We start from the raw sequence: 26,040 nt of genomic DNA on the forward strand, positions 1-26,040 counted from the left end.
TAATATGCCTTTCCTCAGAACCTACATTTACCTCCTTTGCCCAGATATTTTTTTGCTTTGTGGTTTTTTTAAATTAATGCCCAGATTTATGTCTAATCTCTTCATGGAGACTGCAAGCAACTTGAGAGCAGAGGGTATGTCTTCTACTGGTCTATAATTTGTATTTTGCTCTACACTGTAACATTGTGGCTGCACTGTAACATTGGCCTTGACTAATTGGGCTCTGCTTTCTGGTTTGCCATACTTTTTAAGCTATGTTCCCTAGAAATACAGAGTTTCAAAGATCTGACCAACGCAGGATCTGATGGATCTGATGACTAGGCTCCCTCCAACTTCTCTTCAAGAAGCCCTCTCTCCATTTCTTTCCCCTTTCCTTCCTTCCTTCCTTCCTTCCTTCCTTCCTTCCTTCCTTCCTTCCTTCCTTCCTTCCTTCCTTCCTTCCTTCCTTCTTCAAACCCCTCCCCTTCTTTCCTTTCTCCTCCCTTCCCCTTCCTTCTCCTCCCTTTCCCTCCCACCCCCTTCCCTTCTTTTCTCTAGATTTGTCTAAGATTTTGTTTGACAAAAGAGTCTAATCCCAACCCTCCACAAAAATTATTTTTGAAAACAAGAACTACATGATTCCATACATTGGTGGAATATAAAAACGAGACTAAGAGACATGGACAAGAGTGTGGTGGTTACCAGGGGTGGGGGGAGGGAGGACATGGGAGGGAGGGAGGGAGAGAGTTAGGGGGAGGGGGAGGGGCACAGAGAACTAGATAGAGGGTGGCGGAGGACAATCTGACTTTAGGCGAAGGGTATGCAACATAATTTAATGACAAAATAACCTAGACATGTTTTCTTTGAATATATGTACCCTGATTTATTAATGTCATCCCATTACCATTAATAAAAATTTATTTAAAAAAATTATTTTTGAAAACCATGAGTAAAATATTCTGTATACCTTTTTATTAAGTCCTGGAAACTGACCAGTACATACTTGGTGGGTATACCTATTTCTATCTGTTCAAATATAGTCAATTAATTTTGATCCTATGTTAACAAAAGTAAATGGAAAGTAGCAGAACTTTATAGTTAAGTGTCTTGGATTTTATCTTATTCAATCATCCAATTTTACAGGTGAGGAGACTATGGTCAAAGAGGTAGTGTGATCTTAGCCAGATATCTAGTTAATGGCAGTTGGAACTAGAACTCAGGTCTCTTAATCTTTTTACAACCCCATGCTTTGTACATAAATACACATTTTCTGATTTTTCTATCAACTCTGTTATGTTGCAGTGTGGTAATAGAAGTTACAGGGATTGAGAGACAGGAGCATAACACAGAGTTATGTTTCATTGTGACTTGTATCAACCTGGGTTATATGGAATAAGAAGGTGGCCAGATGCGGGGACACACATGGGTATATATACATTTGCATGCATATAGATAGCACTTAGTATATATTTTTTGAATTGCATAGACAAAGATATTTGCATATAGTTTGCCATATTCTAATATTCTTTCTCCCTTCTATTGTTATCACCATTTCCCATGTGTTGGGGAGAAAGCCCCAAAAATCTAAATTCAAGATCAGTTCTGAAGAAGTAACAGCCTTATTTAAATTCATAAGAGCTTTAATAGGAGAAACTTACATACATTGACACAGCAGCTGCCCTGGTGGTGGCAGGTGGGGCCAAATTGACACCCTTTCCAGAACAGGGACCCTTTTTATGGGGGTTAATAAGGGGCGGGGGTTATAGAAAAACCATATGGTGGGTAGTCACTAGACCACCTGAAAGGACAATGCATTTCTAAGTTAAAAGATGACATCGGCAGTTATTGCACTATACAAATTTATTACCCTCCCTCCTGGGGCAGACATTTGTCTTTGGGCAGCAGTGTTCTGGCTTTCTGAACAGTCAGCCCAGCATGAGCTTGCGGAGGCACAGAGAGTACAGTTCTCTGCTGATGCCTTTGTGGCTGGAGCCATATTGTATCTCTATAGTGAGTTCCCCTACCCTGTGGCCAAGATTAATAAAGAGTGATGATGAAACTGATGCAGAGTGAGATGCCATAGATGTGATTAAGATAAATCTGAGTGGATAACAATTAGAAGAGTGGAAAACAGAAGTCTAGGCCTTGGTACTCTAAAATCAACACTAAGCATACATTTTCAATCTATTTTTCTTAAGTAATGCGGATTTGCTATTCAAAATCAGGTGGCAGCAAAGAAAGCAGGGATAGCAAACACTGTAGGAAGACTGAAATGTCATTCCTGACATAAAATAAGCTCTAACTCTGGATAATGTTTAGGAGCAGGGGTTCTAGAATCCAACAAATCTGCGTGAGAGTTCTTACTTAAAGAAGCAACTTGTATACTTACTAACTTCTCTTTGCTTCAGTTTTTAAAAATGCAGATAATAAGAGCCTGATCAGGAGGTTATGCAGTGGATAAAGAATCAGACTGGGGCACTGAGACACACGTTCAAAACCCCAAGGTCTCCGGCTTGAGTGTGGAGTTGCCGGCTTGAGCATGGGATTTTAGACATGATCCCATGGTCACTGGCTTGAGCAAGGAATCACTGGCTCAGCTGGAGCCCCCTGGTCAAAGAACACATGAGAAAGAAATCAATGAACAACTAAGGTGCCACAGTGAAAAATTGATGCTTCTCATCTCTTGTCCTTCCTTCCTGTCTGTCTCTCTCTTTCTTTTTCTCACTTTTAAAAAAAAGCAGATAATAAGAGAAACTACCTCATAGGTAGTTGCAAGGTAATGATATAATAATGTATGTTAATTTCTTACCGTGCCTGGAACATAGTGAGGCCTCAATAAGTAATCCTCATTTTGTTGTTATTAGCTACTAAGTTATCCTGCCATACCTTCAGAAGCAATGCTTCCAACTCTAATCTCTATCTTTATGTTAAGTGAAACTGTGTGCTTTGGCTTCTGTTGCTCATATCATTATATTAACTGACGTTTTCCGTTTTATTTTTTAAAAAAACTTCTCAAGTGAAAGGATCTGATTGGTTTAGCTTATCAGAACTTTTTAAAGACAAAGTTCTTACATCAGGCTTTTTCATATCCTACTGGCCAGTCTAGCAGTTGGCTGATTTGGGTCAGGTACTCAGCAATCTGCAGGCAGGTTGAGACAGCTTATATGTGGGAAGTCCCTCCAAAAAGGCATTCTGATGCTTCCTATGAGACGATGGAATAACTCAAACCTACCATGTTGCTTGACCAGCCCATGGAGTATAAAAAAAAATCCGTATTACAATACTTTGATTAATAACAAATATGATGCCTAAATGAGTCAAATATATGTTGTCTGTTTAGATAATAGTGTTGCTAGTGAATTTGGGCAGCAGAGAAAAAGAATCTTGGCAATGAAACAACAGACTAAACAAAGGTCACTCAGGGTAAAACCTGTATTTGTGATATATAATTAGAGTCTGTCCAAGTTTCTGACAAACAGTAGTTACCTAAGAGGAACAGAATGTGAAGTCAGCCTTTCAGAATCCTATTGACTCTAACCTGCTGTGAATTATAGGTAGTTATGCTGCTGCTTGGAGAGATTTCTTCCCATGACAGTCTGACCTCCGTTGCTCTCAAGATCATTTTGTACCATTTGTATTAATTCTTCTAAGCCAAAGGCAGACAAGGAAATGGTAACAGTGATTTTTAAAAACAAACTTTAAGTGAATCAATTTGATGACAGGGCAGGATGGGTGTTTCTCTTGGATCTCAAAAGTTAAGTTTTAAGGTATCAACTGGAAAAATTGTGGCAGGTGCTAGTTGTTATGTGTCCTTGGGGATAAGGTTTTGATATGCTTGGCATCTGCCTGCACAGTGGCTGCTACAGACTTATTCTTATGCTTCTAGGTACAGAACAAGCCATGACTGTAGTGAAAAGCTGTTTTGGGAATGAGGAGATACAAGTCCTGGTTTAGTCAGTACTAGCTGTGTTCTTGGAGAAGACACCTTAATTCAGCAGCCTCAGTTTCTTCATCTGTTCACTGAGGAGTTCATGAAATGATTCTCAACCCTCTCACAATCCTAGCACTGCCTGATTCATACTCACAGGCTTTTCTTTTTTATATTGGTTCACTCAACACTTTGTTCCTAGATCATTGGTTCACTCAACACTTTGTTCCTAGATCCATGTAATTTTATGCTTCTGTCTTTTATACCACACATACTCTTTGTTCACTCATTTATTCATGCATGCATGCATCCAGCCATTTATGGATTCTTTTATTTTTAATTTTTATTAAGTGAGAAGCAGGGAGGCAGATAGACAGAATCCTGCATGTGCCCTGACTGGGATCCACCTGGCTTGCCCCCTACTGTGGGATGCTCTGCCCTTCTGGGGCCACTGCTTTGTTGCTCAGCAACTGAGCTATTTTAATGCCTGAGGCGAGGCCATGGAGCCATTCTCACCAGCTGGGGCCCAATTTGCTCCAACCAAGATATGGCTGTGGGATGGAAAGAGAAGGATAGAGAGAAAGAAGGGAGGGGAGGGGTTGGAGAAGCAGATGGTTGCTTCTCCTGTATGCCCTGACCGGTAATTGAACCCAGGACATCCACACGCAAGGCTGATGTTCTACCACTGAGCCAACTGGCCAGGACCACTTATTGATTCTTTAATACCATATTTATTGAGCACGTACTGTCTTCATGGCATTGATGTCACAAAATTTACTGACATGATCTCTGCTCTCAAGATTCTAAAATTCAAGCATGGAATATAACGGCCTGCCTTCCCAACCTCATCTCAGATTACTCTACTGAATTTCTTTAATGTCCTTGCCATGCTTTCTCCTTCTTCAGGGATTTGAACATTCTCCCTCCCTTCTACTTCCCTGTCTTCAAACTCTCATGCCTAAAAGTGTCAACTCACCCTTAGGTCTCAGCTGAAAGTCCTCCTTCCTTTGGGAAACAAACTCCTTAGAATAAGACTTCTGTAATGTATTCTTCTGACACACTATATTTCTTCTAGCCTTCCATTCATGAAACTTAATAAAAACTTGATCAATCCATTACATATGTCTGAACATTATTAATGTACATGGATCTCTAAGGATTCTGTGAAATCCTTCCTTCTTCTCCTTTCCATTTATAGAGAGTTCACCTCTGATGAGCATAAGGGGCCTTTATATATGGTCTTCCTACCTCTTTCTCCTTTTATTCTGCTTGTCTGTTTAGTTTCTTCTCCAGCGATTCTACCAAGTGTTCCCTAAGGAGCTGGTGGGGCAGGGCCATATTTTCAGGTCTACATGACTTTGAAGGATAGTTTAGACCCTTCACATATTTCAGAGTGAAAAACCTACAGGTCAAAATAGAGGTGAAAGTAAAGAAATTAAATGTTTGCCTCACTTGTTTAGTGTTCTTTCTTTGTTTTGCTAGACTGTTAGTTTTTATTGGGGGAGAGACCAATCTGTTTAGCTCACTGCTGTATCTCCAGTACCAGGTCTCATATATGCTTAATGCATTTTTGTGGAATAAATGAGTAAATGAATTAAAGGTAAGAAAGATAAACCAACTAATTGATTGCTCTATCACATGGATATATCATGTCTCTATATGGGTATATTATATTCAAAGAAGATAATTTATATGTTATAGTTTTATACATCTTAAAATATTATATAGCTACTTTGGCAAAACATTCATAAGCTCTAAGCTTTAACAGTTCTTGAAGTGTGGTCCCTGGACCAGTAATATTGGCATCACATGTAAATTTTTCAGAAAAGTAAATTTTGGGCCCCACCAGCCCTGGCCGGTTGGCTCAGTGGTAGAGCATCGGCCTGGCGTGCAGAAGTCCTGGGTTCGATTCCCGGCCAGGGCACACAGGAGAAGCGCCCATCTGCTTCTCCACCCCTCCCCCTCTCCTTCCTCTCTGTCTCTCTCTTCCCCTCCCACAGCCAAGGCTCCATTGGAGCAAAGATGGCCCGGGCGCTGGGGATGGCTCCTTGGCCTCTGCCCCAGGTGCTAGAGTGGCTCTGGTCGCAACAGAGCAACGCCCTGGAGGGGCAGAGCATCACCCCCTGGTGGGCAGAGAGTCGCCCCCTGGTGGGCGTGCCGAGTGGATCCTGGTTGGGCGCATGCAGGAGTCTGTCTGACTGTCTCTCCCCGTTTCTAGCTTCAGAAAAATACAAAAAAACAAAAACAAACAAACAAACAAAGAAAAACCAACAAAAATTTTGGGCCCCACCATAGACCTACTGAATCAGAAACTCTTGTGGTTTGGCCCAGTAATCTGCCTTTTAAATAAGCTGTTTAGGTGATATTATTGCTTGATAAAATTAGACAACCACCTGTTATAAGGAATAAAAAATGACGATTTGGCTTTTAACTTTGAAAAACTTTTATGTAGGAAGATAAAACACATGTACCAGTTACATGCTGCTACAAGAATTACAAGATATGTGCACGTGCAAAAGCAGGAATGGGGGGAAGGGAGAAGTGACTTTTGGTGAAAGAGGCTTTAGGGAGAAAGAACATTTTAAGCAAAACTGCTGAGTCATGGTCCATAAAATATTTCAGATGAAAAAAAATGTATATATATCCCTGTAAAACCAGAGCAAAACAAAGAAAATGTGATAATTACTCTAGACATAAAATGGCAGTTTGTAATAGTTAAGACCACAGGCTTTGGAGTTATGCATCAGTGGCTCCTATCCTTGGTCCAACAGTTACGAATTAAGCAAACTGGGCAAAGTTCTTAACCTTTCTCTCTCTGAGTTTCCTCCTATGTAAAGTGGGTAAAGTAATAGTACTGATCTCATAGGATTGTTCAAATAGTAAATGAGATAATGTACATGCAATGCTATGTAATGGGTTGGTAAATGGTACTTATTACTCACACAAAAATAGACTATTGAAGCTAAAAAGTTAGGTGTGAGGTTTCAGCTAGACAACCAGGAAGAATTTACAGCTTCTATTTCCTAGATATAATTTTCTTTTTTAAAAATAATTTTTAATATTTATTTTTAAGGTATTTGAAAACACTATGAAACAATCTCAAATTTGAGAGTATAGCACAAATATTTTTATCTCTTGATTTGAGAGTAAGTGGTCAAATTGTTGTTCCATTTCCTCCTAATATAAGAGTGTGTATTCCTGGGAACAAGGTCATTCTCCTGTATAACTAAATGTCACCATCAAAATCAGGAAATTAATAAAAGTCCCAATAAAATGTGCTTTATAGCAAAGAATTCAGTTTAGAATCACACATTGCCTTTTGTTGTTATGTCATTTTAGCTTCCTTAGTTGTGGGACAATTCCTCAGCCTTTACTTGTTCTTTTGTGACTTTGACACTTCCGAGGATAGGAATTTACAAAAGTAAGACTGTGTTCTTTTCATTTGGCACATAATTACATTTGTCCCATTTTCTGATGATATTCAAATTGAACACTTGACTGAAGTTGATTTCAAGTTCTAGACTTCTTCACTGTGAAGTTTTTCTGTTCCTTTTTCTGTGTATTTACACACAAACACATTTACATCTATATTAATATCTGTATCTGATGAAAACTATGAGTTCCCACTGATACTACAGATCTATCCAGTCCAATATCATATAGTTCATTGCAATTTTCTCCATTTCCATATTTTGACTCCCTTTTCTAATAGATTGTCATTATCCTTATTTTATTTACTTATTCTGTCTGTGTCCCTGTTGTAGTCAGTCTTCCATCATCCCTGCTGCCCTATATCCTCTTTGCTAGATTCAGTCCTCCACAATCTTCACTAGACCACCCTTCTGCATTGATGACTTCCTCCCCCTCCCCCACCCTTCCAACATCATGGTGCCCTTCTCATAGTGGTCAGGCCTGGCCCCGTGCTTGAACAATATCTAACGTGTTTCGATTTGCTTCAACCATTCTTATCAGGCTACCTCTCTGTGAGAACTCTTTCCTCCCTCTACCAGGCTCTGTAATTGCTCTGGGCCACTGTCACATGTCATTGCCCTCTTCACCTTGCTTGAACTCCGGTGCCCTGCTCTGAGCCACAATAGCTTTTTCTCCCACCATCAGAATGGACCTTGCTTTACTTTACCTAATGGTAAAGGGGAAAAGGAAGGGAAGAATGAGAAGTGGAATAAGAAAATAGGAGGAGGAGATGATAGATGTATTTTCAATAAAGCAGGAGCAACTGTTACTATTTTCCAATGAATGTGAATGGCACTGTTAGCACGATGTTTTCCTTGCCTAGGAATAGGCAGGATGGCCTCCTTTGATTATGGGATCTGGTGTGGCTTTCCAGACATTTCAAGATTATTGTACAACAGTAGGTAGTAAGAGAAAACAACATATCTTCTTGTCATGCTTGTGGATTTCAGTGGATTGGGTAATTCTTTGTACCATAAAACCTAGCTACTATATACTGGCTTTCCACTGTCATTTTAGAACAAAAGACAGTATCCTTTATTAAGCCGATATAAAAGTAAGCTAATAATAGCTTAAATACATAAGGTTGCATATTTTCTAATCTTTGTTTTGGTATTTGGGCATATAATTTTCTCTTATGCAAACCATGTTGATATTTTGGAAGTTGAGAAGAAAAAGAGGTGACAAGTTCAATGGATCTAGACTTTATTTTTCCATAATTTTATTTAAGTATTATGCTTTAAGATTACTTAGCACAGTAAATCATAAGCTTAATATACTATAATAGATATGATTATACCTGTGCTATAATGATGTATATGATAATTAACTTTAGTTAATTAATATAGTTTATGCACTATAATAAATTATAATTGTCATTTATATAGACTCATATAATTATATATAATGAAAATTATACCATAATTATAATAAAATTTTATCATAAATTTTAAAGTAGTATATTTTTAATAATTTTTACAATCTAAAATTGATCTTTCAGATAAATTGGTACAGCAATGCAGAAGGGCAATGTTCTTTTTGAAATTAGCCATCAGCTGTCACTTCTTGGACTGATTCCAAATGAAATGATTACAGACTGCCAATTAAATCAGTCCTGTTGGAGAAGTGGGATGTGACACTTTTCTCAAGTGCTAGTTGACATTAGATGTTTAATCTGCCAAAGAAATATCCTTCACCTCATGTTACACATGAAGAGAGTCTAAGCTTTTGGTATTTCTGAATAACCATCTATATCATTGGTCCCCAACCTTTTTTGGGCCACAGACTGGTTTAATGTCAGAAAATATTTTCGTGGACTGGCCTTTAGGGTGGGACGAATAAATGCACAAAATAAAATTATGTGATCGGCGCAAAAACTGTGGTATCTTTAAATATAATTGTTGAATTTATGATATTTATTGGGCTAAGTTAAAGGAGGAATGAGCATGTCCTCATTATTTAGGCTGTATTTAAATTTGTTATTCTGACAACGTTTCATGTCTGACATCAATATGTAATATGATAGGTTCAGGCTAGCTACCAATCATGAACCTACGACAATAAAAATAAACACAAATCCACTGTGTACTCATATGCAACTTTATTAGAAGTGTCCTCTTAACATCGCACCAACAACATAAAATGAGTTACATCCTCTCTGCCTTAAAACACTTTCCAGTCACTATGGTAACGTTTAAACATTCCTTAAAAATAAGATACAACACAAAAACAAGTATAAAGTGCATGAAAAATACAACTCACCATTGTTATGAATATTGTAAGTTAAGGGTTATTTATTATAATGTTTATATAGAATGAGAGATAGTAGCCTATCTCTCAACAACCATAACACTAAATCAGTGGGAGCCTGAGCTTGTTTCTCTGCAAGGAGACGGTCCCATCTTGGGGTAGTGGGAAACAATGACGCCCGAAGTGTGTTGCTTATGTCCAGTCCATTCCGTAATTTTGTTTTGGTTGCTGTCGCTGCAGAAAATCCCACTTCACACAAATAGGATGTGGGAAATGGCAACAGGGTTTTTCGTGCTTTTGTGGCGATCTCAGGGTATTCTGCCATGACTTTAATCCAGAACACCGGCAGAGTTGTAGTCGCGAACATATTTTTAAGGCCGCTGTCATTTGCGAACTCCAGTAGTTGATCCTCTTTTTGCATAGACACGCGGGATTCACCTGGTTTGTTGATAAATGGATCGCAGATCCATTCCTTGGCAATTTGTGGGTCTTTTGTGGTTGGGAAGTAGCGTTCAAACTCTTTTAAAAGCAAATACAGGTGATCGTGCACCAGCTGGGACAATGAAGGCTTGGGCTCAGTCTCTTCCAAAATTCCCATGAATGTTTGAAACATGTCAAATATACCCATTCATGTGTCATCCAGTTTGTCTTTAAATGCAGCTACTTTATCTGCCAACTTGAAGACAGTTGTCATTTTCCCCTGAAGTGACTGATTGAGTTCATTGAGGAGGTTAAATATGTTGCACAAGTAAGAGAGTTTTGAGACCTATTCCTCGTCACTGAAATGTGCTGCTAGTGGTGACTTTTTTTCTGAGAGAAATCTCTGCAGCGGCTCTCGTAATTCAAATGCTCTGGCCAGGGACCTCCCTCAGGATAACTATCTTATTTCTGTGTATAAGAGAAAGTGTTTGTGCTCTGTGTTCATTTCCTCACAAAGCTGCTTGAACAGGCGCGAGTGAAGGGTGTGTGCTTTGATGTGGTTAATAACTTTAACAACATCATTCAATACGCTGTTAAGTTCCAGTGGTATATTTTGGCTAGCCAGCATTTCCCTATGAATGACACAATGCGTAGACTCGCATTCAGGTGCAACCTCCTTAATCCAAGTAGTTAAACCAGACATCCTTCCGGTCATGGCAGCAGCTCCATCTGTGTGTATGCTGACACAAAAAGACTATTTAAGTTTTCCTGATATATAGTCATCCAGTGATTTAAATAGTTCTGTGGATGTGGTTTTGGATGGCAATGATAGTGCACATAACATATCCTCATGCACATCCTCTTGATAAAGATAACGCACGTAAACAAGTAGCATTGCCTTGTTGTCAATATCTGTAGATTTGTCAACCTGGAGAGCGTACCACGGTGATTTATTAATCCTTTCTAACAATTGTGATTCAATGTCCTCTGCTATTTCCTCAATGCGCCGTGTGATGGTGGTAGCCGAAAGAGGCATCTGTGCTATCTTTTTAACCTCAGCCTCTCCTAGAAGTTCACAACAAATGTCTTTAGTGGCTGGAAGGATCAATTCTTCACCAATGGTGAATGGCTTATTAGCCTTAGCAATGCGATTAGCCACCAAGTATGATGCTCTCAGTGCACTCACATTTATTGATGTAGTGGCCACCAGTAATTGTTTCTGTCCTTCTTGTTCATGCTTTTTTCTTTCGAAATACTCAGAAGGCTTGTCTTTTAAAGTAGGGTGCTTGGTCTCCAAGTGGTGAAGCAGTTTTGAAGGCTTCATTGCCTCATTACTTAGCTGGTCGCCACATATTATGCAGAGCAGCCTTGGTGCATGAGAATCACCAGTTGTGATAAATCCATACTTCAAGTAGGACTCCTGGTATTGTCTGTTAAATGAAGCCTTTTTTTTCTTCGAGGTCATAGGTTCTTCTTCTGTCTCCTCACTGGCCCTTTTCCACTTCACAAAAAAACTTTTGATGGAATTTTATTTTTCACTCATTTTGCTAGTTTATGGGTATAATTTTAGTGGCAACGTATCACGTGACCAAGACAAGCGTCAAGAGTGAGTTTTAGATGGATGTAACAGAGGGAATCTGGTCATTTAAAAAAATAAAACATCATTCAGACTTAAATATAAATAAAATGGAAATAATGTAAGTTATTTATTCTTTCTCTGCGGACCGGTACCAAATGGCCCATGGACCAGTACCGGTCCACGGCCTGGGGGTTGGGGACCACTGATCTATATAGTCTTGTGTTATGATTCAGAACTATATGTCCAAAATAAGGAAAAAGTAAAGAACAAAGTGAAACAAAGTGAAAAATAAACAAAGAAGACTGTTTTGGCAAATTGTAATGAGAATCTCTCTATACCAGATTTGAGATAGAGGTACATCATCTTTTTTAAATATTAGACACAAAACTTTATTTTCCTATTTAACATGTCTCTATGAATAACTTCTCCCTGTAGGCCTAATGCTATTCTGGCCTCATCTGAGTTGCTTAATTGGGTTGATCATAAAATTGCATAAAATCACTATTAAACAGAATATTAAATAAATCTATACTTATGTGCCTGACAGTAAAGGTTCCCCCACAGTCTGGTTTTTTATTTCTTATCTTGCCATCTTTTTCTTTTCTTACTTCTTATGTCCCGGGCTGTCTGGTTTTTAATTTAATACCTATCTTACCATCCTTTTTACTTATCATCTTATTTTCTGCTAAAGAAAATTATCTTAATTATCTTCTCATTCCACAGGAAAAAAATATTGTTTTCAATATAGTGGCCTGTCTAATATATATATATTGAATACCTTGTGTTCATGGCACGAGTACAGCAAACCAGAGAAGCTGTTGTAGTAACCTCTATTTACATTTGATTGTTTCCATGAATTGCTATGCTGAGAGTCTGTTGCTACCTCTATACAGAAGCATACTTATCTCCCCTTGGCATTCATCAGCTAGGAAGATATGGTCCCTGGAGCCCAAACTCTCATTCTGTTTGAGATTTTGCTGATGGAGAGAGAAATGAAATAGCTTCTGCTAAGCACTGTGCAGTTGAGATTAAAGTATTCTTGGTAACAGGCCTTGGAAAGATTTTGAAAGGGTTTCTTAGGTTTGATTTTCTTTCCATCTGGTGATCTAAAAAATTTCCTAAATAATATTCTAGCCATGCATTTACAATGAGATATGCTTGTTTTAGCATTGATATCATTCAGTTAACCCCTAATGTTCCACGAGATGCATTACTGCAGCATGTTGTAGAAAAAAGAGTGCAGGCTTTTGTGTCAAATGCAGATTCCAGTCCTAGCCCTAGTCACTGCATAGCCTGGTGATATTGAGCAGATCTCAGTTTTCTCCATATCCAAAACAGGTACAATGGTAATGCCTCATAATATGGTTGTAAGGATTACATGAAATGAATGATGTTTTCAAAGTATGACTATCTAATATATGGTGGATAAATGATAAATGCTAATTTCTTTCCTCAATGAGAAGTATCAATAAAAGATATTTGAATTATTTTTGGCAGGTGAGGAGGCCTGCAGGAAACATGAAATTTAAAACTAGGATCATACAAGATTACTTCTGGTTATTTATTTTTCCAAGCTTTGTAGAGTTTACATAATAAATCTTTGTAAGATAGAAAGGATTTATACCATTTCTGTATCTTGGATGACTGATGTGAACTAGAAGGTTAATTATTTCCTAGATATAGAGTAAGACACACTTAGTGGTGGTTTGGGAATTAAGCACTGATAAAAGGTAACTGATTTGCATTAACAATATCTTAAGTTTATTTAGTGCCTGCCGTTTGAGCAACTTGAAGTATCACACTCATCAGAGATATTTTAAATTAAAATTTGTTTTAGGGGTTGTATTTTTTTTAATTTTTTTTTTTTATTTATTCATTTTAGAGAGGAGAGGGGGAGAGAAAGAGAGGAGAGACAGAGAGAGAGAAGGGGGGAGGAGCTGGAAGCATCAACTCCCATATGTGCCTTGACCAGGCAAGCCCAGGGTTTCGAACCGGTGACCTCAGCATTTCCAGGTCGACGCTTTATCCACTGCGCCACCACAGGTCAGGCCAGGGGTTGTATTTCTTTTTTTCTGAGGAAAAGAAATACTGTGTTACCTTGGGCATATTTTACTGTACTTCTATTAAAATTTCTGTTTTAATTAGCTACTTTTTAAAACTTGTATATGACAGTTTTCTGCCTCTTTATCTCTTATTATCGCTTCCAGTGTCTGCTCCTGACTATGCTGGAAGAAATGACTCCCAGTTAAGTATAATTTGTGTTCCAGTTTCCATTTCATGAGACCTCCAGTGGACACATCATTGTTCAAAGATGATGCATTAATCAAAATACTAATAGCTAGCATTTATTATATTTTATGTAACTGTTTGACTGTTTGAAGTACACACACACACACACACACACACACACACATATATATATGACATTTTTTAAGCAAAGAAATTTAGTCTTAGAGAAGTTATGTAACTTGCCCAAGGTCATAAATTTAGTAAGGAAGTAGCAGAGCCAAGGCCGTCTCCCTGTCTGCCTTCAAGGCTTGTGCTTAAACTTGATTCTTACACAACTTCACTTACGTTCTGCGGACCTACTTCTTCCATCACACACTGCACTTTGTACTTTATTTCTCTTTGAATCTTTTTCCTCTAGGTATTTTGTTTTGTAACCAGTGTTACTGAATATTTCTCAATTTCATGCTTACCCTTTATATCTCCTAGTTACCTTACTGGTTTTTAAAACTTTCTACTTTGATATAATTTCAAACCTATGGAAAAGTTGCTAGAATAGGAGAAGGAGCTCCTATGTATTTATTAACCCAGACTCAGCACTTATTTACATTTTGCCTTATTTTACTTATCATTTTCTATACATGTGTGTGTTTCTCTCTCTATTCACACACATATACGATACATCTATACAGATATGAACTTATTATTTTTAAATAATTTATTTATTCATTTTAAAGAGGAGCTAGAGATAGATAGATAGATAGATAGATAGATAGATAGATAGATAGATAGATAGATATGGGGGAGCAGGAAGCATCAACTCCCATATGTGCCTTGACTGGTTAAGCCCAGGGTTTTGAACCGGCAACCTCAGCATTCCAGGTTGACGCTTTATCCACTGCGCCACCACAGGTCAGGCTATGTACTTATTATTAATTAACCATTTGAGAGTGAGTTGGGGGCATCAGGTCCCTTTATCATTAAATACTTCAATGTATATTTGCTAAAAACAAGAATATTTTCAATATAAATAAGGTAGTTAACAAAATCAGGAAATTTAATATCAATACAATACTATTATCTAATGCATAGTCCTTGGTCAATTTCAGCAGTTGTCTCCAAATTGTCTTTTATTGATATATTTCCCCAGTCCAGGATCTACCCAGGATCACACATTACATTTAATTGTCATGCCTCTTAAGTTCCCTTTAATCTGTAGTACTTCATCAGCCTTTCTTTCCTTGATGTTGACATTTGTAAAGATTACAGGTCAGGTATTTTGTAGAATGTCCTGCAATTTAGTTTTCTCTTATGCTTGCACATGATTAGATGCAACATAAGCATTTTTTTTGAGGCAATATCACAGAAATGGCACTGTTTTCATTGTGGTGCATGATAACAGGAGGCTTCTACTGAGAGTTTGTTCGAATTTGGGGGAGATATCATGAGACTATGTAACATTTTGTTTCTTGTGAAATTTTCCCCACTACTTGAAACATCCACTGGTTATTTTATAATTTCATAATATCTTCTATATTTATTAACTAGTGTTCTGCTTTCAGGAAGAACTTTTCCTTTTCCTCCATTTAATCACTCATTTATTTATGTCAGGATGGACTCATGGATTCTTATTTTATTTACTAGGTTATTACTTATCACAATTATTAATTTGTTTTAATACTCAACTTGTTCTAGATTTAGTCAGTAGGAGCCCCTTCAAGCTGGCTTTCCGGATTGGTCCTGTGTGTTTTCAGTACTTCTTAATTTCTGGTGCAACAGGAGGTTCTAGGTTCATTTTATAATTCCCATGTTGTAGCCCTGAAGTGAGCCTCTCTCCAAAACACCCTGATTACTTTTACTAGAGGAAAAAGGTTTTTTTGTTTGGTTTTGGGGTGGGGTTTTTTTTTTTTTTTTTGTATTTTTCTGAAGTTGGAAACGGGGAGGCAGTCAGACAGACTCCCACATGCACCTGACTGGGATCCACCTGGCATGCCCACCAGGGTGTGATGCTCCGCCCATCTGGGGTGTTGCTCTGTTGCAACCAGAGCCATTCTAGCACCTGAGATGGAAGCCATGGAACCATCCTTAGTGCCTGGGCCAACTTTGCTCCAATGGAGCCTTGGCTGTGGGAGGGGAAGAGAGAGACAGAAAGGAAAGAGAGGGGGAGGGGTGGAGAAGCAGATGGGCGCTTCTTCTGTTTGCCCTGGCCAGAAATCGAACCTGGGACTCCTGCATGCCAGGCCGATGCTCTACCACTGAGCCATCCGGCCAGGGCCGAGGGAAGAGTTTTGAAACCAAGATTTCCACCCTAATCCCTTCTTTCCTTCCTTCCTCCTTTTCTTTCTTCTACTTTGTGCTTTATCCTGACATATAGGAAGCCCAGTCATATAAGAACGTTATGAAAATTTGCGTGAAGCTGTTGTAAACAAGTATTTCCTCATTTTGGGGTCTTCCCTTTTCAATATCTATTAGGTTTGACCAGATACTAGTCCTTGGACTCTGGGTTTTGCACTCATTTCTGCTTTGGGTTAGTTAGCCTCTTTTGTTCTCTAATTTAGTACTTGATTTGTACCTACCATAATCTTGCTTTCACTCTCTATTCTTGGCTGTGAAATTTAATTTATATTTTCTTTTCATCCACATTGAACTGTAGTGCATTTGTCATAGTCAACTTCATTTTTCTAGTCCCAGGTAGTATCCTTAAAGAAACTTGTCTGGCTGGAAGTATAACATTAGGATAATGTCTTTATCGGGGATTCTGTTTCTGTGCTTCAGTGTCTTGTAGTCTTGGACTCAAATGGACCAGGGTGATGATGTTTTTTTTTGCTTTGCAGAAAATAAAATATAAAACTTTGATGCAATGTAAGGAAATTGGGCATGAGCATTTATCTGGCTCCCCAAACAAAACCAGGTGTTCAGGAAAGGTTAATGGAACACAAAAACTGCACTTTGTAACAGTTTTAAATATTGCAGGAAAACTGTTATACTGTTCAGGAGAATTTATAATCAGGTATGTGTTATGAGAAACTTTACAGTGAATAGGGATGCTAGAAGAAGCATAAGGGATGTGTTCTATAAGAAGATCACTTGCAGAGAGTACCATCTCTTTATTGAGGCTGTATGGCAAAAATTCAGCTGATTTCAGTGAATTCTTGAGATTAAACAGCTTTGGTGAGTTATAGCCTTATGTGCCCCCCCCCACACACAAATGTACCAACAATAACAAGCTCCAAAGAAGATTCTGGTTTTCAGAGGGAGAGTGACTCTCCATCAAACTACCCAGAGAAACATGAAGGCGGGCATGGAGGAAGTGAAAAGGGACTTTCCCAGTCACTTCTATTCCAGCCTGTGAGCGCATTGGTCAGAAACTATATATAAATATGTTAATCATTCAGCATTCTTGTTACTTTTTTGTTTTACTGTTGTTAAGTAGATAATTGCACATCAATTTGTGAGTCATACAAGAAAAATCTTTCATGATTTGAGTCTTTTTTTTTATTGAGTCATTTTTTTAATTTAAGTCATGCAAAAGGATATCCATTTCTCCATCACTCACCATTTGTCCGATGAATTTTAGACTTTAAAAAAAAAAAATCAGCCTGACCAGGTGGTGGCACAGTGGATGGAGTGTCAGACTGGGATGCAGAGGACCAAGATTTGAAACCCCAAGGTTGCTGGCTTGAGTGCAGGCTCATCCGGCTTGAGCTGAGACTCACCAGCTTGAGCAAGGGGTCACTGGCATGAGTGTGGGATCATAGACATGATCTCATGGTCACTGGCTTGAGCTCAAGGTTGCTGGCTTGCAGCCCAAGGTCACTGGCTTATAGCCCAAGGTCACTGGCTTGAGCAAGAGGTCACTTGCTCTGTTGTAGCCCCCTGGTCAAGGCACATATGAAAAAGCAATCACTGAACAACTAAGGAGCTGCAATGAAGAGTTAGTTGATGCTTCTTATCTCTCTCCCTTCCTGTCTGTCTGTCCCTATCTGTGCCCTCTGTCTGACTCTCTCTCTGTCTCTGTCAAAAATAAAAAATAAAATCTTTTATCAAATGAAAGAAAGTCACTGCTTCTGAGGATCTTCAAAATAAATTTCTCAGCTGTTTAAAGGCACATCTCTAAGAGGTACTCTCAGCGTCTTTTGAGAAAATAGCACCATCATTAAAATAATTATGTCATGTCAGGTTGTCTTTGCTTGGAAGAAGTTGAAGTATTTTGAATACATAAGGTTTTAAGGTTGTGCTTAAAAAGACAATCCTAGTTATTATGGATTCCCTTTTTCATGCTGTTTGACAATGGAAGAACTGGCTGTGCCAGGATCGTCATGATGAAGGCCAGATCTTATCTTTGTGAAATGGATGTTACAGCAAAAGAGAGAGACTGGGCTGAAGATGGACCATCTTAGCCATCACCTAGGAGCTGATATTTTGTTGTTGTTTCAATGTGCCCTAAAGGCAGAGTACTGAAATATAGTTCCTTTTAATTGAGTTTCTAGCTAATTTAATCTGAATTATTTTAGCCAATACTATTGTAGTTAATATTATTTTTAAGTCAATGGGCAGAGTTCTTCTCTTGCAAATTTGCTTCTCTTATTGGCATTTTTTTTTACCCTACCCCTTACTTTGAAGATGAAGAGGGCTGTAATAATTCAGCAAAAGATATTTTAAATGAGAGGATATAGCCTTAGGTTCTGTCTTCAGAGGTGTTATTTTGTAGGTCCAGGGTTGCTGGTGTATCAGAAGCCACTGACATCACCCAGGAGCTTGTGAGAAAGGCAGACTCAGGTCCCACCCCTGACTTCAGTTATATATAATTTGCACTTAAACAAGATCCCCAGGTGATTCGGAGTCACATATGCATCAGAGTTTGAGAAGTACTCATCTGTAAATTTGACAGAATTTATAAACCATTTCAGAAAAACAATTGTGAGGTCGAAGTGGGCTTTAAACATTTAAGAAATTTATTTTGAATATATCATCAGAAGTAGCAACTTTTTCATTTGAGGGAGGAAGGTGCAAGATAAAAAGTGCCAGCAGCTGTGATTAAAACAAGTAGTCAAGTCTCATAAAACATAATCCAAATAATGTGCAGGCTTTCTGCCATCCTGAGTGTGAAGACAGTTGACTTTATTTAACAATCTTTCTTCTGTTGGAGCATTAAATAGAGAATGCAAATAAACTAAAATTAGCAAGTGTTTGTTGTGCTTACTAAATGTAAAAAATTGTGCCAGATAGTAGAAAACACATGGAAAACTAGGACATCGCCTTTATTCGTAAGGCTCTTGCCTGGTACTTAAAAATTACTTACTGAATTGAAATATTGAATTGAGGATAGGTAGGTGAACAACTTCTAATATAAAGCAGAACAAGAACTAACTCTTAAATAGATCTGAGCAAGACTGTGGGCATGGGAGGAAGGGAGCCGCGCTGCCCATCTGCCCCCGTCACTCCCCACACAAGCGTTTCTTTCTTTTTTGACGGTAGCTGCGTGGGTGTTCCGACTCTCACACATGTCCTACTCAACCGAACTCAGTTTTGGTAAGAATACTTTCAATGCTGATGGCATTTCATATTTATATCTGTTACTCCAAATATTCTTTTTACAAAGGCACAGTGCTGGGACCGGGCATTGAAGGGAAAGTAGGATTTCTGTTCTATGTGTGGGAAATGGCATCTGGGCGTAGGGAGCAGTGTGCCCCGGAGCCGGTGAGGGCCCGGACTCCCGCGGTGGGAACAGGCAGAGAGTGAAGATTTTAGTGCTGGTGGGGATATGAGAGGGTGTCAAAAAGAGGTGCTTGAAAAGAAAGAAACAGATATATGTCAGGCGTTGAAAATAATCCTGACTAACCAGAAGTAAAACTTAATATTGGTCAAAGAATTATCTTCAAATTGAAGCAATCTTTGACTTAATTAAGATTACCTTCTTCCTCTCCAGTAGTTGCTTAGGCAGGGAGAATAAGTAGACAAAGGAATTAAATAGACTGAGTACTTCATCAGGTTTGGGGATTATAAGTTAATAAAGATTTTCAAACTTAATATTAAAATACTGTCTAGAACATTTTTAAAAATGTGAGCAAGTCGTTGCTATTCATTATGCTTCAAAGTATAACTTGGTATGAATCCTTAAAGTGAGTGTAATAAATATGCTCCTACTTCTGGATAATTTATATACCTAATATTTAAAAGAAAATGGCAATTTGCAAATGCTGCTTATGAAACTGTTTACATTCTTAAAACTGATGCAAAGAAATCTTGAAATTTGACTATGTGCAAAAATGTTTTACTTATAACAAGCCATTCTTTAAAAAAATTTTTTTTCATTGATAGAGGGGAAGGAAGAGAGAGAGAGAGAGAGAGAGAGAAACATCAACTCACTGTTCCACTTTAGTTTTTCCATTTAATTGTGTCCTCATTGATTGCTTCTCGTATGTGCCCTGACTGGGGATAGAACCTACGACATTGTGCCTCCACCACACATTATCCACTGGGCCACCGGGCCAGGGTCATCATTATTCTCTTATCTTCAATTAATACTTGAGACCAGATAATGTAAATATATATTTTTTATTTTACTTTTTTTATTTCTTATTCCTCTGACTTTTGTCATCTTAATATTCTACCAACTCATACAATATTAAAAATACCTGGGAAGGATTTATATCTGTATGGCTTTTACCCTCTGTTCTTACTCATTTTCCTTGAGAGCTTGTTTGGAGATTCTAGCAGGGGAGCACAGCTACTCGTATACCCTTGACTGAAGAATGATCCTCTCCTCTTTAGGAGAAACTTGTCCTCTTGGACCAAGCCTGCAGCTTTGGGAGGAGCGGTGAGGGAGGAAACAGACACCGCCTAGCCAGCCAGATAAGCCAGATCAACCCTGGCGATCAGTAGGGTGACAGATGTCGCAGCCAGATTGCTCTCACATCCCTTACACATTTTCCAAACATGACTCCATAGCTACTTATTACTAGAGGCAGAATAAAGGGGCATAAAATTTGAGTTTTTGTAACTTTTAAAAATAAACACTTGAATCCATGTTAACACAATGAATTAAAATTAATAAAAAATTAGAATAAATCTTAATATACTGCTCACAAAAATTAGGAGGTATTTTATCGCTTCATATTAGTTTTGAAATATCCCCTAATTTTTGTGAGCAGTATATTTATGAAACAGTTTTTCATTATTATTTTAAAAGAGTAATTTTTAATACATATAAAAGAATATGTGAAATTTATGTATATCTATAGCATAATAACAAAATAAATATTTCTGAAATCACTATCAAATCTGGAACTAGATTAGTTTGCATCCTCCCCCCACTCATTTTTAGGCAACCACTGAATTGTTTCCAGTCAATATAGATTGCGTTTTCTAGAATTTTATATAACTATAATTATACAAGTTACACTCATTTTTGCTTGACTTCTTTTACTTGACATAATTATTCTGATGTTGTTTGTATCAGTAATTCCTTTTTATTACTGAGTAATATTCTATTGTGTGTATGTACCACTATTTGTTTATTCATTGTTTAACATTTGGGTTGCTTCCAAATTTGGCTTTTGATATGGACATATATATTTCTTTTTCTCTGAGACATATACCTAAAACAAGAATGGCTGGATCATATAGTAGCCATATGTTTAACTTTTTGAGAAACCTCCAGACTGTTCTTCAAAGTGGCTGTACCATTTTCCACTTTCATCATCAGTATATGAGAGTTACAGTTCCTTTGCATTTCTGTGAGTGTGTGGTAATATTGGTCTTTTTAATTTTAGCCGTCCTAATAAATGTGTAGTGATATCTCTTTGTGGTTTTAAATTTTCATTTCCTTAATAAGTAATGATGTTGAATCTCTTTTTGTGTCTTTATTTGCCATCTATTATTTTCTTAATGAGATGCCTGTTCAATTCTTTTACTAATTTTTCTATTGGATATTTGGTTACCTGTTGCATTTTGAGAGTTCTTTATATGCGCTGGACACAAGTTTTTTTCCTTTTATTTTTTTAATCAGATATATGGTTTTCAAAGGAACACAAACCTATGTAAATATAGTGTCTCAAAAATTTGAGGTTATTATTTTACTGTTGTTTGGCTTTCATTATTGAGAAATATGACTTCTTTTTTCCTCTTCTACTGCTTTTAAGATCTTTGCTTTGTCTTTGATATTCTGCAACTTTATCATATGCCTAGTCCAAGGCATAGGTTTTATTGATTATCTTTAGTTTAAGTCATCAATTTTCAACCTTTTTGATCTCATGGCACCATAAACTAATTACTAAAATTCTACATCACACCAAAAATATTGCCTATCTAATAAAAAATAGGTATAATTTTGATTCATTCACACTGGATGGCTATTGTTGTGTTGGCTGTTGTCATTGTGTTTATTTGACTATCTAAGAGAAAACAGGTCAGTGTTCCTGACTAAATAGTCAGGTATTGCATGTTTTGAAAATTCTTGTGGCATACTAATTGAAAATCACTGTTACTTCCAGGATCTGTGCATTCATATTTTCATAGGTTCTAAAAATTCTATATTGATTATTGTGTTAGATATCATTTGCTACTGATTCTATTTTCTCCCTGAAGACAGCTATTAGAAAATAGTATGCCTTCTTATTTATCCTCTCTATATATTGAATTTACTTTCTTATTTTCTCTTGTGTTACATTTTGGGTAATTTTTTGAGGTATATTTTTCTGTTCTTTGTTGTCTAATGAGCTATTATATCCATTATCCATTGAATTTTTAACTTTAAGTAATTATATATTTTTCTATCATTTTATTCTAAATGTTTTCAAACATAACCAAGTTACAAGAATATTACAGTGAATACCTGTGCACCTACCACATATAATAGATTCTGCCATTAGCATTTTATTATATTTATTATATATTATATCAATCTATCTATTTAGCCATCTATTAATCTATCTCTGAATAGTTATATTTCTAATTTTTAGAAGTTACATTTGCTTCCCTCATTCTGCCTGTTTATTTATACTAGATCCTTGTTATTTGCTTATCTTTGTAATTGTGACTGTTTCTTTAACACTTTTACATAGCTCTTCTATATCCTATATAAGAAATGTCCAAAATCAACAATAACCTGTCATTTAAACCTAAAGTTGTTCCTGCAGAATTTCATCTAAAGTGATATACCATTTTTAAATTTTTTTATTTTCATTTTTTGTTTGTGACCTTTGATTATGAGCTTATTTCTTGATCCTAATCTATGAGAGTCCTCAGCCTTAAGATTGTCTTTAGAAAATTTTTTTTTTTGCTGTCCTCAGTAGCCAATGGGAGCCACTGACATAGAATACTTCAACATCCCTGAGGATCTCTGCTCAATGAGAAGCCTCAAGGGTTTGCTTCCTTATTTCTTTAACTGATATAAGGTTCAATATGCTGATAGCAGTTCTGCCATTGGTGTCTTACCTCTGAACAATACTATCCTTTTTTCCCATTCACTACTGTTACTTCAGTCTCCTAGCTGATCTGATCTCAGTGCAGGGTGAGTGTGTGTGTGTGTGTGTGTGTGTGTGTGTGTGTGTGGTTTGTCTTGTAGACCTTCCCCACTACCCCATCTGCCACAACATCAGTAATGCTTCAAAGCATGCATACTATCTAATCCAGTGTTTAGTTAATCTGCAGAGTACTTAGCCATAGTGTTAGGAGCAGATGTCCTCAAAAACACTTTTCATATACTAAAAGATTATGACATTTAACTTTGTGATATAATTTTTAATCCCATTTACATCATAAACCTGAAGATAGATTTATGAAAGCATTCAATTTTGGGGTATTTGGGTATATTTCTAAGGCTGACTGTGTAATGTCTTTAAAAAAGACAATTAAAAATAGTGTATTTATTTTAGAGTAGTTTTCATGCTTATGAAAAAGTTGTAAAGGTAGAACAGAGAGTTCCAGTGTATGCCACACTGTTTCCCTTACTGCATTTCAAATGTATGAAATAACCTCACCGAAGGCAGTAGGAGAAAAAGGTGCTGACCTGAAAATGAGTAGAGGCTGTAAAACCAAACACAAAGAAACTATACAAAAGCATCCTACAGTTGTAATATGGTTAGATTCTTTTGTCACATTCTGCATTTCATCTTGGAATTCCCTGACCTACTAAATAATTTTTTGAAAATTGCTTACAGTAAGGTTTGCTCTTTGTGCTGTAAAGGTCTATGGGTTTTGACAAATTCTTCATGTTAGGAGTTCACCAGTACAGTATTATCACAGATCACTTTCATCACCCTGTGCTTTACCTATTGAATCCTCCTCTTTTGTTCCAGAACCTCGAGCAATCATTGATTATTATACTGTCTTAGTTTTGTCTTTTTTTCCAAGATATTATAAAAGTGGAATGGTACAAGGAAAAATGTAGCTTTTTAACTTAGCAATATGCATTTAAGACTCATTCATGGTTTTGCCTGGCTTGATAACTCATTCTTTCATATTGTGAAGAGCATTCCACCATATGGATTTACTTACTATTTTGTTTATCCATTCAACAACTGAAAGTCATGTTGGTTGCTCCCAGTTTTTTAAGTTATGAATAAAGCTGCTCTAAGAGTTCTCATGCAGGCAAAAACACAATTGTCAACATTTCCTCTATTTTTATCATTTTTCTTTGGGATGCACATTTAATGCACTTCTTCTAATCGACAAAAATTTCCATATACACATGCATGCAGAAGCTATTTATGAGGTGGTACATGACATTTTGATCCTTCCCTTACATTTTCTTCATAGATATTCAAGAATTTTATGAAGTGACATTGCTGAATTCTCAAAAAAGTTGTGAGCAGAAGATAGAAGAAGCCAATCAAGTTGTACAGAAATGGGAGAAGACATCCCTTCTTGTTCCATGCCAGGATAACCTTCAAAAGTCGGCAGAGGTATATCACTGAAACTTTTGAAAGAACTAAATAATATGACTTAAGCCAGTAAAGAAGTAGTAATCATTATCCACAAATGGCAAAACTAATGCTAGAAATGTAGTTCTACCTTACTGTTAAAGTTGTCTGAACAAAAGGGTTTAATGAGCCACATGCTAGCCAGCAAAAGTCCTGGTCCTGGGGCATGCAGTCTAAACCACCAGCAGGGAGGGTGGTTGGAAAAGAAGCATATCCTCCCTCCTTAGGGTTGATGGGCTCTGTTATATAATAACTTTGGGGATCAAAGGTGTAAGTTGTTTTGAAAGAATTTACATTGACTATAAATACATGGTGTGGGTGAGAAAATGTGAAGTGGAGGAAGTGGGCTAGGTGAATAGTCCATAAGGAAGACATATTTTATGCTTCTGGATTGGTTGTGGGCAAATACCTCAAGTGTTCATACAAAACACAGTGGTGTCTGGTGGTTGGCTGTTTTTCCTGGATAGCTGTCTAGATATTGATTCTAAGTTTCATTATATATTCAGGAATGTAAGCAGTCTTTTGTTGGTGTTCGTCTATGGCTGTTAACTGCTAAGTTCCCTTGTCTCTTGCTCCCACTCTCTGACCTGCTGTAATTTAAATTTAGCACATTTTGGAATTTTTCTTTTGTTGCTGTATACAATACTCATTTATGAAAATACAGATTTTGCCAAAAGATAATATAGGTCATGGGAAGGTCATGACTTTTCACATTATGCAAGTGAGTTCTGTTATGAATATTGTCATAGTTTGAATGGACTCAAATCTAAGGGATTCTGGAATTTCAGAACATGGTTCCAGATGCAATGGGGGAAAGAGATAGATAGTGGAATTGAATTGTGTGCTCTAAGCCTGTGATCTCCATAGTAGGGTCATACATTCTTGGGCATAACTAAAATGATCTATTGGGGAGTAGGAACAAAATAATAGACCCTATATTTGCATTATTTATTTATTTTTTTATTTTTTAGTGAGGGGGGGGGGTTTGGCAGAGACAGACTCGTGCATGTGCCCCGACCAGGATCCAGCCAGCCAGCCTACTAAGGGGTGATGCTATGCCCATCTGGGGCACTTGCTCTATTGCAACATGAGCCATTTTAGCTCCTGAGGCAGAGGCCATGGAGCCATCCTCAGCACCTGGGGCCAATTCATTCTATTCGAGCCTTGGCTGCTGCGGGCGAAGAGAGATAGAGAAGTGAGAGGGGAATGGACGAAGAAGCAGATGGGAGTTTCCTCTGTGTACCCTGACTGGGAATCGATCCCAG

The 26,040-nt window shown here is 37.5% G+C and overlaps 1 protein-coding gene across 3 annotated transcripts in view; it reads left to right on the forward strand.

The window, feature by feature from the left end:
* DLG2 (discs large MAGUK scaffold protein 2) overlaps positions 1–26,040 on the forward strand; it is a 2,196,962-nt gene that overhangs the window by 308,039 nt on the left and 1,862,883 nt on the right. For all 3 annotated transcript variants that reach the window (XM_066248982.1, XM_066248991.1, XM_066249001.1), the window contains exon 3: positions 24,612–24,757. In XM_066248982.1, the coding sequence (XP_066105079.1) occupies positions 24,612–24,757 (146 nt within the window). The remainder of the gene's footprint in view (positions 1–24,611; positions 24,758–26,040) is intronic.

Source organism: Saccopteryx bilineata, chromosome 1 (genome assembly GCF_036850765.1).
Source record: "Saccopteryx bilineata isolate mSacBil1 chromosome 1, mSacBil1_pri_phased_curated, whole genome shotgun sequence".
NCBI classification, from domain to species: domain Eukaryota; kingdom Metazoa; phylum Chordata; class Mammalia; order Chiroptera; family Emballonuridae; genus Saccopteryx; species Saccopteryx bilineata.